At 39.4% G+C, this 14946-nt stretch overlaps 1 protein-coding gene across 2 annotated transcripts in view; it reads right to left on the reverse strand.

Annotated features, from left to right (window-relative positions):
• Positions 1-4231: 4231 nt before the first annotated feature.
• The window catches only part of NEDD4 (NEDD4 E3 ubiquitin protein ligase), a 145970-nt gene continuing 135255 nt past the window's right edge, over positions 4232-14946 (reverse strand). The window contains exons 24-25 of one of the 2 annotated variants that reach the window (XM_068551973.1): positions 7839-7911; positions 4232-7165 (exon numbers count right to left, since the gene is read on the reverse strand). In XM_068551973.1, coding sequence (XP_068408074.1) covers positions 7063-7165; positions 7839-7911 — 176 coding nt within the window. In that variant the 3' untranslated portion in view covers positions 4232-7062. The remainder of the gene's footprint in view (positions 7166-7838; positions 7912-14946) is intronic. The other variant, XM_068551981.1, reaches the window with a different exon arrangement.

The following is a 14946-nucleotide window of genomic DNA, read 5'->3' on the forward strand; positions in this document are numbered from 1 at the left end:
CATTGATTCCAGTGCTGTCCAATATGTAGCGCCAGCCCCCTGTGGCTATTTGAAATGTGGCCGCTCTGAACTGAGATGTGCTGGAAGCATAAAATACACACTGCATATTGAAGACTTAGCATCAGATAATGAAAAACATCATTAATAATTTTACATTAATTACACGTTGAAACGTTAAATTTTAGATATACTTCATTAAATACAACATTACTGCTAAATTCACTTATCTCTTTTTACTCTTTAAAATGTGCGACTAGAAAATTTAAAATTACATGTCACCTGCATTATATTTCTGTTGGACAACGGCTGGACTAGACCTTGGCTCAGTCTTAAACGTCTTAATATACCTTCCAAAGGCTTGCAGTATGTGCTATGTGTTCCTTCTTCCCCACCCCTGGCAATGCTTAAATGAGTAATTAGATGTTTTGATGATAAACCCCAAATTCCTATCCACATTGTCCCCAGATGGCAATGGGGGAAAGTATGTAAACTGACTCATAGGGGCAACCACAGATATTCAGAGTTCTGGTGGTAACTGAATTAACAGAGCTTTCTTTTTTTCCCTTCTCACACCTCTCTTGAAGATGTAGACAAGGATGAAACATTACTGAATTCCTTGTAGCTTAAAACCACACAACATCAACATTTATCCACAAGCATTACAACATTACAACACATAGCAATACCGAAAAAGCGAAGCTAGTTGGCTACTCCCCCTTCATCACTGAGAATTTGGTCATCCCATTGGAGCTGTTTCATTGTCTTCAAGTCTGGAAGTTTATCCTTGGGCTAATGCACAGTGACTGAATATTAACCGTGTCATTGATCTGGATCGTGTTTTCAAGTCTAGCATCCATGAAAATCCTGTTTGTTTAAACAGATTATCCTTAGCTCACTGTGTTCATTACCTCTTACTGATTGGAGAGACTATGCTTGAGTTTCTCATGTATAAAATATATGTGTCAAAGAAAAACAACTCTTAGGAAGGTATGGGGTTTGCCTTGACAGTAATTATTTTTCATAAGAGAACTTAACTCAGGATCTGAACAATGAATTGAGCATCCTCAACAGCCTACAGTTACGGCTTTAATCCCTGGTTACCTTCCCAAGGAGAACACCCTGCTCCAGAGTTGCGTGCTCGCTCAGGGCCTCCAGAGGCCCTCCCCGCCGCTCCCCTTCTCTCTGGAGACTGAGAGCCAGCAAATGATCAGCAGCTCCGGGCTGTGAATGGCTTTCTTTGCTTTCGGCTCTGTTTTGATTCGCACCCACGTCATTATCCTGAACATAACTTCATTGGAAGGAATACCAATCTTTCAAACAAATAAAAAGAGCAGCGATGATCTAGTTCTCTTTCTATAATAAGGGAGCTTCTAAGGACGAGTTGAATCTAATTTCAGGCCAATTCAACCTTGATGCCACTGAGAAAACCACAAACCTGAGTAGTGATTCGTGAATTCACAGCTGCTGAAGATGAGTCCGCCGGCTGATAGTACCATTCATTTATCAGGCTTTTCATTGGCAAAGAATGGAACCCTGAACCACGAAATATAAAATTAGATGGCATTTAAGTGTTTTTCAAGCCGCATCTCCATAACCCTTTGCCACCCTTTACTTTTAGGTTGTGTGGGAAGTGGAATTTCTACAAATGGTCCAAAAGCTCAAGGCCCCAATACCTGCAATCCGTGAATGTGATAAGATCTCACTCCCACGACTGTGTTATGCCTACAGCACAGTCGACTTCAAAAGGGGAGATGACAGAGGTGGGACTGATCAAGTGAGCCTTGGAAAGTGAGAATTTTCTCCACCTGGTGGCAGAAGAGGATGGCAAAAGGAGGCATCAGGGAGGTTCTAAGCATGAAAACGATTCCACACACCATTGCTGGCCTGAAGATGGAGCGGCCAAGTGATGAGAAATGTATGTGGCCTGTAGAAGCTTAGACTGGTCCCCAGATGACAGCCAGCAAGAAAATGGGGACCTCAGAACTCTAGCCACAAGGAACTGGATTCCGTCAACAACTGAAGAATCACTGAAGCAGGTTAAGAGTTTGGTTGGTTGACACCTTGGTTTTGGCCTGTGAGGCCCTAAGTAGAGAAGCCAGCTGAGCCCATGTGGATTTCTTTTTTTTTTAATTTTTAAATTAATTTTATTCAAGTAGAGTTGATTTACAATGTTCTGTTAATTACTGCTAAACAGCAAAGTGATTCAGTTATACATATACATACACTCTTTTTCACATTCTTTTCCATTATGATTCATCATAGGATATTGAATATAGTTCCCTGTGCTATACAGTAGGACCTTGTTGTCTATCCATTCTATATATAATAGTTTGCATCTGCTAATCCCAAATTCCCAATCCATCCCTCCCCCACCTACCCCTTGGCAACCACAAGTCTGTCCTCTATGTCTGTGAGTCTGTTTCTGTTTTGTAGATAAGTCCATTTGTGTCATATTTTAGATTCCATGTGGAGTTAATGACTGACTGAACTGTGAGATGATAAATGGGTGTTGATTTGAGCTGCTAGCTTTGTGGTCATTTGTTATGCAGCAATAGAAAATGAATACACCTTGGTAATTTGCTGATTGGATTCTGTAGCTTTCTTTTTTTTTGTTGTGGTTCATAATCCACTGAGTTTATAAGCTGTGTGGCCTCAGGTGAATTACTTGTCCTTTTTGAGCCTATAAAACCTGCCTCACTGAGTTTTTATGAAGATTAAATGGGACCCATGTAAAGTGTTTACTGCAGACCCTGGTGCTCTGCAGGATCTCAGTCAAGCTCCTTCTCTGCATGTGTATTTTCACAGTTCCCATCATCCCCCTAAACACAGGGCCTCCTGCATATTACTGCACAGGGTCAGGGACGCTGTAGGTGCTCGATACATGTGCACTGGGTCTATACACAAACAATACTCATATTGTATTTATGTGTTGGAAAATGAACATATTAAAAATGTATACAAAGAAGTCCCTGTTTTCAAGCTGCCCAAGTTTGTAGGCGAGAATTATGTAAACAAAGCATAGCAATACGATCCCATTCATGCTACTAGGTACCAAATGCTAGGCCACAGCACCCTTCCACTGCTCCAAGAGGAGGAGTGATTTTGCAAGTGGACATAAGCAGGTGCAGAGAAGTTTTCAGTGATTAGGGACTGGAGGGAGGCCTGGTTTGGGTGGAGGGCAGGGTGCCTGAGTGGGGTATGATGGAAGGTGGAACTCATGCATTAAGCTGGGGACAGACTGCATTTCATGCCAACGGGTTTGGGCTTCTTCCTTCTGGCTCTGGGGAGCTTTCAGAGCGTTTTTGGCAGAGTAACCTGATCAGATTTGTATATGAGAAAGGAAACACTGGTGTGGGATGGAGGGACTGCATAGGATGGATTGCAGAAGAAGAGACTGGCAGAACCGAAACAGGCCGCTAATTTACCGATATTCTTTAACGCTCAAGAAAAATACACACAAATCTACTGAAGCCCACTATTCAGAGTGAGGTCCTGCGATTCTAACACTTAGTATAATATCCTTTATAAAAAGGAATGTGCCTGCCCTGCTGGACAGCAAAGCAAGGACTACCTGTACGGGGAGGCACGGTGCCGGCTAGCTACTGCCCGAGCTGGTGAGCACTGTAAGGGTGGAAGCGGGGAAGGCAGCCGTCTGGACCCCATAGATTACAACTACAGCCTGGATTTTGGCAGAAACAGGGCTGGAACAGCACCTTCCTAGGGCTGACTGGGGGTGAGGGTGTTGGATTCCCTTCTAACTGGGAAACTTCCAGGAGTTCAGAGGAAGGATGAAAAGATACTTACTTCTGAAGTAACACTTGGGAATTCCTTTTCACATAGAAACAATGTTATAAATAGGTTCCATGGCTGGCCTCTGGAATGAACAACAGCAAGTCTGAAATCCAGTCCATTTGTAACTTTATTATTATATTGTCTTCTGGATAATTTACTAACAACCAGATTTTGGGAACAGGACCTGTTTGTAAAATGGAGATTCTCTGTGGTTAAGAGTTTATAATCATGCTAGGTAACCTGCTATAAATTCAAGGTTGTCTTGAGAATTCCACGTGTTGCTGCAGAGAACTAGATCAGGAGCTATTGGCTAAGGATAATGGCTTGGAAACATTTCTATTTGAAAATGAATCACAGTTTCTGTTTTTACTAGAATAGAACTTTATTTGTGGCATCAAGATTTTAAAAAATGGTTTTATATTTTAAAGTATGCAATAAATTTTGATACATTAATCTTGATATCTTTTTCCCATATGAGAAGATTTTAAAAAACAATGTCAAGTGGCTTATAATCCAAACGAATTGTTTAACTTGATAATTCTCTGGAATAATTTCAGCATTATAAATAAAAAATGAAAACAAATAACCATTTAAATTAGGATGAAATGCATTTGTAGCACAATTTTATGTCTGTTAAAATTTGTTTGATTACAGAGAAAATAATAGGCTAAAACTATGTGCTTATAATTCTAAAAAAAACCCGACGTCCCTGCTTTACATAAATGACCCTATTTACTTCCAGCCGTAGAATGCATTTGAGAAACTTTGCTATCTGGGATGAGGGGCTGTGTTGCTTGATCCAGGTTCCTTTTGGACCATCAGTGCACACCTGGGAGATGATGGTCTGTGCCTGGGGGCTGGTGGGAGTGTCTGGTCTCTTTAACATCGTTTTATCTGAGTCACAGAATCATCCAAGTGAATGAGTCGGACGAAAAGCAAGCTTTATATTTTCTCAGGCTCTGATATCTGCTGTATTTCACAGAAGCAATATTTAAACAGTCATGTGGTAAAATCTTGTTTTAACAAAAATAGTTTTCACATTCAGTTCTACATAATGAGAACATTCCAAAATGCATTGGCCCATATTAATATTACTTTGCTCAAGTGGAAAAAATGAATTCTGATGGTAAGATCCATGTACAGATAAACATGCATATGTATATCTGTATATATTCAATATCAGAGATGTTCCTACTTCCTTGTCTGTCAGCAGTCATTTTATTTTTAAATGAAGAGATTTTTCTTTGGGAGTGTAGTTCGTGTTCACACCTGATTTGACAAAATCTGACGGTCAGCACAAGGCACCTTCTGATCGTATGATACTTTACAAAGCATCTTTCTGGAATTTACGATAATCTTACATGACAATGAGAGTGCGCATGATTATTTTCCTTTGACAGGTGAAGAACCAGGAGCCCAGAGAGGTGAAGTATGCTGCTTCAGTTTAAACATTTGGTAAGTGATAAAATTAGGGCTACACCTGGTGGTCTCCCCTGAATGCTAGTTAGCAAGGTGAAGACAAGACACAGGGTACACAGATCTGTGAATTACTCTCCCTAAGCTGAGTTGCTGATGTGCTGTTTGGAAAGTGGTTTTGCCTCTGTCACATGGGAGATCCCTACCAGGTGCTGAATGGTACCCATTGTGTTAGACCCCAACAAACTTTAACCAAGAGCCAGATGCACTTCTTACAACTCTCAGAATATGCATATATATATATATATATATATATATATATATGTATGTATTTAAGAAGATTAATAACATATATTTACAATTACCCCTAAATCACGAAGATACCGTGTTGAGAAATAGCTTTATCTTTTTGCAAGAGCATTTTCTATATAATCATTCCAATGTAGGTATAAAATATATAAATACAGTCTTGGCACACTTACGTTTGCAGGTGCACTGGAACACTTTCCCTTTTGCCTTATTCTGCTCACCCCGACTTTTGATTGTTTGAAAATTCCTTTACACATCTCTAAGTTCCTTGAGGATGGGGACTCAGCTAGATTTCTTTGAAGCTGACAACCTTTACCCCAGGGCCTAGACAGAGCTATGCACCTCACAGGCATTCAGTAAACCTTCACTGAATGCATGCACAGGATTTTTATGTACTTCAGTTTGGCTAAAGTCGGAGTCTATCTGTAGCATTTTGCCTAAAGAGTTCTGGATTTATAGCAAAACATTTTCATAGTAAACAGGTGTTTAAAAAAGCATAAGAAATAGGGTAATTTAATACAAATTATGCATTATAACTATTCTTTGGTTATTTTTAACAAATTATTTGGTTTTTTTGACTCAGGTGAAATACTAAAAATATAAAAATGCAACTGCAGAGATTAGCTTAATCTGTAAACATAATAAACCCTGTAAACATATATTCACTACATAATTGTGCAAGAGTAAAGAATGACTAGTAAAGGCAAGTGTTATACATTTAACTTAGTTCTTCAAGGCTTATTTAGGAATACTGCTTTGTCAAGCTTTAGTTTGAAGAAGGAATTCTTTTAACTAAACTAACACAGTAAAGAGTGATGATTCTACCAATGAACCATAAGGATGTACAGGCAAGAGGGAGGCGTTAATACCTTTAACCCTTCGCAAATTTGAACTTGCTTCACGTCTTATGAACCACCTTGCTTAGTAAAACCGCATATTAACAAAAGCCAAATGCTTTTTAAAACGAAGAAGTAAACAGCTTTTTGCAAGTGACTCAGTTGACTAAAAATATAGGTAACATACTTTCTAAGATTTTTCCAAAAATCTGGGCAGTAACGTGCAGTAGGCAGGTCTACAAAACAATAACTAGCTGCAGGCAGCACTGAGTATATTGTAGTGTACTCATTATTAAAGTTTTTTTCCCCAATTTCAGTTTCCTTCTCAAAAAGCATCAAACTTTTCACACATGACACTTATCACAAATATTTCACAGTTATAATTTCAGTAGTTTAAGAAACTGCCTGGCAAATACTGTAAAAGAGGTAAATGTCAAGGACAAAACTCACGATTTCAGGCACACAGGACTTATATCCTAGAGGGTGAACTCAAGGTAGAACAAAACAACTGCGTAAAAGCAACACCTTATATAAGTGAATGAAATAATGGAAAAGTTGTCATACTACTTCTTCTAATTCTTTGACGTGATTTTCTCCAATATCTGGGAAGCATCAATGGCCAAGGGTTAGTAGTTCCCTGGAAAATTTTAAGTCAAGATTTTGCTTATAAAAAAGCGGCAGTAAAACACCAAAGATTGTTACTTGTAATCTAATCAACGCCATCAAAACCCTGAGTGTTCTCAATGGCCATCTGAAGTTTATCCCATAACTCTTCAAATGACTCATACGGTGGCAAGTCCAAGCGATTAAAGCTGAAAGAACAGAGAGGGGCTGGTTATTACAGACACTGACAAAGCGAGTTCCCAGGGCAAACTATTCATGGTGCAGCTATGCGTGCTATGTTTCAACCACACGAAAAGACCTTTTCTCCTCAGGGAGAAGGAATGTTTAGGATTGGACTCTAGGTGTGGACTCTCCCCATGAATTCTTGGTGGTGATCTCTCACCTCCACCCTGATCTCCAAATGTCTGGGCTCCTGTCATCTGAACCTTCAAAACGGAGTGTTCTAGTCCTTCTTGGGATGGCTCATCATTCATGTGATGGAAGCAGGATATGGTCAACAGTTTACCTTTTTTTGGCTGTACCGTGTGGCATCTGTTCCCTGACCAGGGATCGAACCCATGCCCCCTGCAGTGGAAGCACTGAATCTTAACCACTGGACCGCCAGGGAAGTCCCCTGGTCAAAAGTTTAGATGGGTCTCTCCAATGTTCAGCTACCTGGTCTTCAGGCCTGCCCAGTAAAGAAACAGCTGTTCCTGGGTTGGTGTCGCTGTCTCCAGGTCCTCCTCCTCCTCTCCTCTCCCCCCTCCCCCTCCACATCTGCCACCAACACAGCACAGAGGGAACTAGACCTTCCGTACCCAGACTGTTAGAGGACCTTCTGTCTCTGAGGACTTGTTCTCTAGGGTCAGAGAAACTGCTTACCACGTATGAGCTCTTGGCAGCTTCTCAGGGGTGCCCCACTGCTCAACTGTAAATGACTGTGGTCCGTTTGAGCCTACAAGGAAGAAGAGTTGCTTTGGTTTCAATTAGTCTTACAGGAATTTCTGGGCATTTCACAACTCACTTTTGCCAATGCAGAACTTAAACACACAGAGAACATCTAGTTTCTTTAAACTCAAAAGAAATAATGTTGTCCTGGGCCTGATGACTTTACTGTCCAGCCATGAAACGAGGACTCCTCCTCTATCAGTGCATTTGGGACCACAGTATCACTCTGCCCTGGGGCAGGGGGTGGGGGTTGTGTGTCTGACGGGGCTTTTGCTGTTTCCTAGCCCTGCATTTCCATATACCGCCTCTGTCATAGGTACACAGAAAATGTGCGTTTTTGAGTCCCACTGAAAACAGCTTTTTCTGATTATTTTTTCTCTATTGCTTTATTTTTTTTTGCAGTGAGATTATACAATGAAAGATGTAAAAATCACCTGAAATTCCACCATTAAATCTGAGTAAACATCCTATCATGAATCTTTTTGTGCATGTGCATCTATATAGGATTTTATGTGCATGGGATCATGTTATACATGCTACATTTTCCTCTTATTATGGACATTCTTAGAAACTTTTTTTTTTCCTTTGGAGTTTTTGCTTAGTTCTTCCTTCTCCAATTCTCAACATCCTCCAACCTCCCAGGTCATCAATGCTGACAACACGATGAGACACCTTCCATACTTCTCTCCATGTCTTAGACTCATATCCAAATATGTGTGTGTGAGGATAATTGCCAGAAGCAGCACTAAAAATACTTAAATTTTCCATATTACTCTTTTCTCAAAAAGCATTGCTTTTCACACATCACCCATCACAATTATCCATACAGTTAAAATTTCAGTACTTTTGTCACTGTGTTTTCCATAGCATGGAATCATATTTCCCTTCCTCTTGATTCTCTCACCTAAACAATCCATCTGGAAAACTTCCTGTAAGTCAACCAATATCAATGTAACATACTTTTGCGTGGAAGTTCGCACTTGGCTTCCCGAGGCACCCCTTTCCCCTTCGCGAGTAGAGCCTGGGTACAGAATGTCACCATCCTTTGCCTGATTTCACCAAACAAGCCTTCTGACAGGTCTCCCATCATCTAGCTTTCTCCTGGCTTCAGTCCATCTTCTCCAGGATGACCCAGGATCTTGGTGCTCCGGCCAGGTGTCAGGCCTGAGCCTCTGAGGTGGGAGAGCCGAGTTCAGGACATTGGTCCACAAGAGACCTCCCGGCCCCTCGTAATATCAATTGGTGAGAGCTCTCCCAGAGATATCTATCTCAACGCTAAGACCCAGCTCCCCTCAACAACCAGCAAGCTCCAGTGCTGGACACCCCATGCCAAACAACTAGCAAGACAGGAACACAACCCCACCCATTACCAGAGAGGCTGCCTAAAATCATAATAAGTTCACAGACACCCCAAAACACACCACTGGATGTGGTCCTGCCCACCAGAAAGACAAGATCCAGCCTCATCCATCAGAACACAGGCACCAGTTCCCTCCACCAGGAAGCCTACACAACCCACTGAACCAACCTTACCCACTGGGGTCAGACACCAAAAACAATGGGAACTATGAACCTGCAGCCTGTGAACCCCAAACACAGTAAGTTAAGCAAAATGAGAAGACAGAGAAATACACAGCAGATGAAGGAGCAAGGTAAAAACCCAACAGACCAAACAAATGAAGAGGAAATGGGCGTCTACCCGAAAAAGAATTCAGAGTAATGAAAGTAAAGATGATCCAATATCTTGGGAATAGAATGGAGAAAATACAAGAAACGTTTAACAAGGACCTAGAAGAACTAAAGAGCAAACAAACAATGATGAACAACACAATAAATGAAATTAAAAATTCTCTAGAAGGAATCAATAGCAGAATAACTGAGGTAGAAGAAAGGATAAGTGACCTGGAAGATAAAACAGTGGAAATAACTACCGCAGAGCAGAATAAAGAAAAAAGAATGAAAAGAATTGAGGACAGTCTCAGAGACCTCTGGGACAACATTAAACGCACCAACATTCGAAATATAGGGGTCACAGAAGAAGAAGAGAAAAAGAAAGGGACTGAGAAAGTATTTGAAGAGATTATAGTTGAAACCTTCGCTAATATGGGAAAGGAAATACTCAGTCAAGTCCAGGAAGTGCAGAGAGTCCCATATAGGATAAATCCAAGGAGAAACACGCCAAGACACATATTAATCAAACTATTAAAAATTAAACACAAAGAAAAAATATTAAAACCAGCAAGGGAAAAGCAACAAATAACATACAGGGGAATCCCCATAAGGTTAACAGCTGATCCTTCAGCAGACACTCTGCAAGCCAGAAGGGTGTGGCAGGACATATTTAAAGTGATGAAAGGGAAAGGCCTACAACCAAGATTACTCTACCCAGCAAGGATCTCATTCAGATTTGATGGAGAAATTAAAACCTTTACAGACAAGCAAAAGCTAAGAGAATTCAGCACTACAACAAATGCTAAAGGAACTTATCTAGGCAGGAAACACAAGAGAAGGAAAAGACCTACAATAACAAACCCCAAACAATTAAGAAAATGGTAACAGGAACATACATATCAATAATTACCTTAAATGTAAATGGATTAAATGCTCCAACCAAAAGACAAAGACTCGCTGAATGGATACAAAATCAAGACCCGTATATATGCTGCTTACAAGAGACCCACTTCAGACCTAGGGACACGTACAGACTGACAGTGAGGGGATGGAAAAAGATATTCCATGCAAATGGAAATCAAAAGAAAACTGGAGTAGCAATTCTCATATCAGATAGAATGGACTTTAAAATAAAGACTATTACAAGAGACAAAGAAGAACAATACATAGTGATCAAGGGATCAATCCAAGAAGATGATATAACAATTGTAAATACTTATGCACCCAACATAGGAGCACCTCAATACATAGGGCAAATGCTAACAACCATAAAAGGGGAAATTGACAGTAACACAATAATATTAGGGGATTTTAACACCCCACTTTCACCAATGGACAGATGATCCAAAATGAAAATAAATAAGGAAACACAAGCTTTAAATGATACATTAAACAAGATGGACTTAACTGATATTTATAGGACATTCCACCGCAAAACAACAGAATACACTTTCTTCTCAAGTACTCATGGAACATTCTTCAGGATAGATCATATCTTGGGTCAAAAATCAAGCCTTGGCAAATTTAAGAAAATTGAAATCGTATCAAGTATCTTTTCCGACCACAACACTATAGGACTAGATATCAATTACAGGAAAAAAACGGTAAAAAATACAAACACATGGAGACTAATCAATACTCTACTAAATAACCAAGAGATCACTGAAAAAATCAAAGAGGAAATCAAAAAATATCTATAAGCAAATGACAATGAAAACACGACAACCCAAAACCTATGGGATGCAGCAAAAGCAGTTCTAAGAGAGAAGTTTATAGCAATACAATCCTACCTCAAGAAACAAGAAAAATCTCAAATAAACAACCTAACCTTACACCTAAAGCAATTAGAGAAAGGAGAACAAAAAAACCCACAAACTTAGCAGAAGGAAAGAAATCATAAAGACCAGATCAGAAATAAATGAAAAAGAAATGAAGGAAACAATAGCAAAGATCAATAAAACTAAAAGCTGGTTCTTTGAGAAGATAAACAAAATTGATAAACCACTAGCCAGACACAGAATTAGAAATGAAAGAGGAGAAGTAACAACTGACACTGCAGAAATACAAAGGATCATGAGAGATTACTACAAGCAAGTATATGCCAATAAAATGGACAACCTGGAAGAAATGGACAAATTTTTAGAAAAGCACAACCTTCTGAGACTGAACCAGGAAGAAATAGAAAATAGAAACAGACCAATCACAAGCACTGAAATTGAAACTGTGATTAAAAATCTTCCAACAAACAAAAGCCCAGGACCAGATGGCTTCACAGGTGAATTCTATCAAACATTTAGAGAAGAGCTAACACCCATCCTTCTCAAACTCTTCCAAAAAATTTCAGAGGAAGGAACACTGCCAAACTCATTCTATGAGGCCACCATCTCCCTGACACCAAAACCAGACAAAGATACTCAAAAAAAGAAAATTACAGACCAGTATCACTGATGAATATAGATGCAAAAATCGTCAACAAAATACTAGCAAACAGAATCCAACAACTCATTAAAAGGATCATACACCATGATCAACTGGGGTTTATCCCAGGGATGCAAGGACTTTTCAATATATGCAAATCAATCAGTGTGATACACCATAATAACAAACTGAAGGATAAAAACCATATGATCATCTCAATAGATGCAGAGTAAGCTTTTGACAAAATTCAACACCCATTTATGATAAAAACTCTCCAGAAAGTGGGCATAGAGGGAACCTACCTCAACATAATAAAGGCCGTATATGACAAACCTACTGCAAACATCATTCTCAATGGTGAAGAACTGAAAGCATTTCCTCTAAGATCAGGAACAAGACAAGAATGTCCACTCTTGCCACTATTATTCAACATAGTTTTGGAAGTCCTAGCCATGGCAATCAGAGGAGAAAAAGAAATAAAAGGAATACAAATTGAAAAAGAAGAAGTGAAACTGTCACTGTTTGCAGATGACATGATACTATACATAGAGAATCCTAAAGATGCTACCAGAAAACTACTAGAGCTAATCAATGAATTTGGTAAAGTAGCAGGATACAAAATTAATGCACAGAAATCTCTTGCATTCCTATACACTAATGATGAAAAATCTGAAAGAGAAATCAAGGAAACAGTCCCATTTACCATTGCAACAAAAAGAATAAAATACCTTGGAATAAACCTACCTAAGGAGACAAAAGACCTGTATGCAGAAAACTATAAGACACTGATGAAAGAAATTAAAGATGATAAAAACAGATGGTGAGATATACCATGTTCTTGGATGGGAAGAGTCAACATTGTGAAAATGACTCTACTATCCAAAGCAATGTACAGATTCAGTGCAATCTCTATCAAACTACCAATGGCATTTTTCAGAGAACTAGAACAAAAAATTTCACAATCTGTATGGAAACACAAAAGACCCCGAATAGCCAAAGCAATCCTGAGAAAGAAAAATGGAGCTGGAGGAATTAGGCTCCCTGACTTCAGACTATACTACAAAGCTACAGTAATCAAGAAAGTATGATACTGACACAAAAACAGAAATATAGATCAATGAAACAGGACAGAAAGCCCAGAGATAAACCCACACACATATGGTCACCTTATCTTTCACAAAGGAGGCAAGAGTATACAATGGAGAAAAGACAGCCTCTTCAATAAGTGGTGCTGGGAAAACTGGACAGCTACATGTAAAAGAATGAAATTAGAACACTCCGTAACATCATACACAATAATAAACTCAAAATGGATTAAAGACCTAAATTTAAGGCCAGACACTATAGAACTCTTAGAGGAGAACATAGGTAGAACACTCTCTGACATAAATCACAGCAAGATCCTTTGTGACCCACCTCCTAGGGAAAGGGAAATAAAAACAAAAATAAACAAATGGGATCTAATGAAACTTAAAAGCTTTTGCACAGCAAAGGAAACCATAAACAAGATGAACAGACAACCCTCAGAATGGGAGAAAATATTTGCAAACGAAGCAACTGACAAAGGATTAATCTCCAAAATATACAAGCAGCTCATGCAGCTCAATATCAAAAAAGCAAACAACCCAATCCAAAAATGGGCAGAAGACCTAAATAGACATTTCTCCAGAGAAGGTATACAGATTGCCAACAAACACATGAAAGGAGGCTCAACATCACTAATCATTAGAGAAATGCAAATCAAAACTACAATGAGGTATCACCTCACACTGGTCAGAATGGCCATCATCAAAAAGTCTACAAACAATAAATGCTGGAGAGGGTGTGGAGAAAAGGGAACCCCCTTGCACTGTTGGTGGGAATGTAAATTGATACAGCCACTTTGGAGAACGGTATGGAAGTTCCTTAAAAAATTAAAAATAGAATTACCATATGACCCAGCGATCCCACTACTGGGCATATACCCTGAGAAAACCATAATTTAAAAAGAGTCATGTACCACAATGTTCACTGCAGCACTATTTACAATAGCCATGACATGGAAACAACCTAAGTGCCCATCGACAGATGAATGGATAAAGAAGATGTGGCACATGTATACAATGGAATATTACTCAGCATAAAAAGAAACAAAATTGATTTATTTGTAGTGAGGTCGATGGACCTAGACTCTGTCATACAGAGTGAAGTAAGTCAGAAAGAGAAAAACAAATACTGTATGCTAACACATATACATGGAATCTAAAAAAAAAAAAAAGGTTCTGAAGAACCTAGGGGCAGGACAGGAATAAAGATGCAGATGTAGAGAATGGACTTGAGGACTTGGGGAGAGGGAAGGGTAAGCTGGGATGAAGTGAGAGAGTAGCACAGACATACATACACTACCAAATGTAAAATACATAGCTAGTGGGAAGCAGCTGCATAGCACAGGGAGATCAGCTCGGTGCTTTGTGACCACCTAGAGGGGTGGGATAGGGAGGGTGGGAGGGAGACGCAAGAGGGAGGGGATATGGGGATATATGCATATGTATAGCTGATTCACTTTGTCATACAGCAGAAACTAACACAACATTGTAAAGGAATTATACTCCAATAAAGATGTTAAAAAAAAAATGTAACATACTTTTTATTGGCTAGATAATACTGTACTGTAATATTAACATTCTGAAGCAACTTCTACTTCTTTTGTAAACCCTTAAGAATTTGAATTTATATTCTAACACTAATAACTCTGGACCTGTGTGTGGGATATCTCCCCAAAATTCCAAAAAATTCATGATATCAGTGGATGGCTGTAGGCCTGGGCTGCATAAAAGAGGGCAGTGGATCTAGAGATGGAAGGGGTGTTTGCCCTGCTTAATTGGATTTGTCTTTCCAATGAGCACATTGGTGAGCAGCAAAGCTCTTGTCTCAGCCTTCCTACTGGGAATGGTTACTCTAGGTGGAGAAGTGG

This window comes from Eschrichtius robustus, chromosome 1 (assembly GCF_028021215.1).
Source record: "Eschrichtius robustus isolate mEscRob2 chromosome 1, mEscRob2.pri, whole genome shotgun sequence".
NCBI lineage: Eukaryota > Metazoa > Chordata > Mammalia > Artiodactyla > Eschrichtiidae > Eschrichtius > Eschrichtius robustus.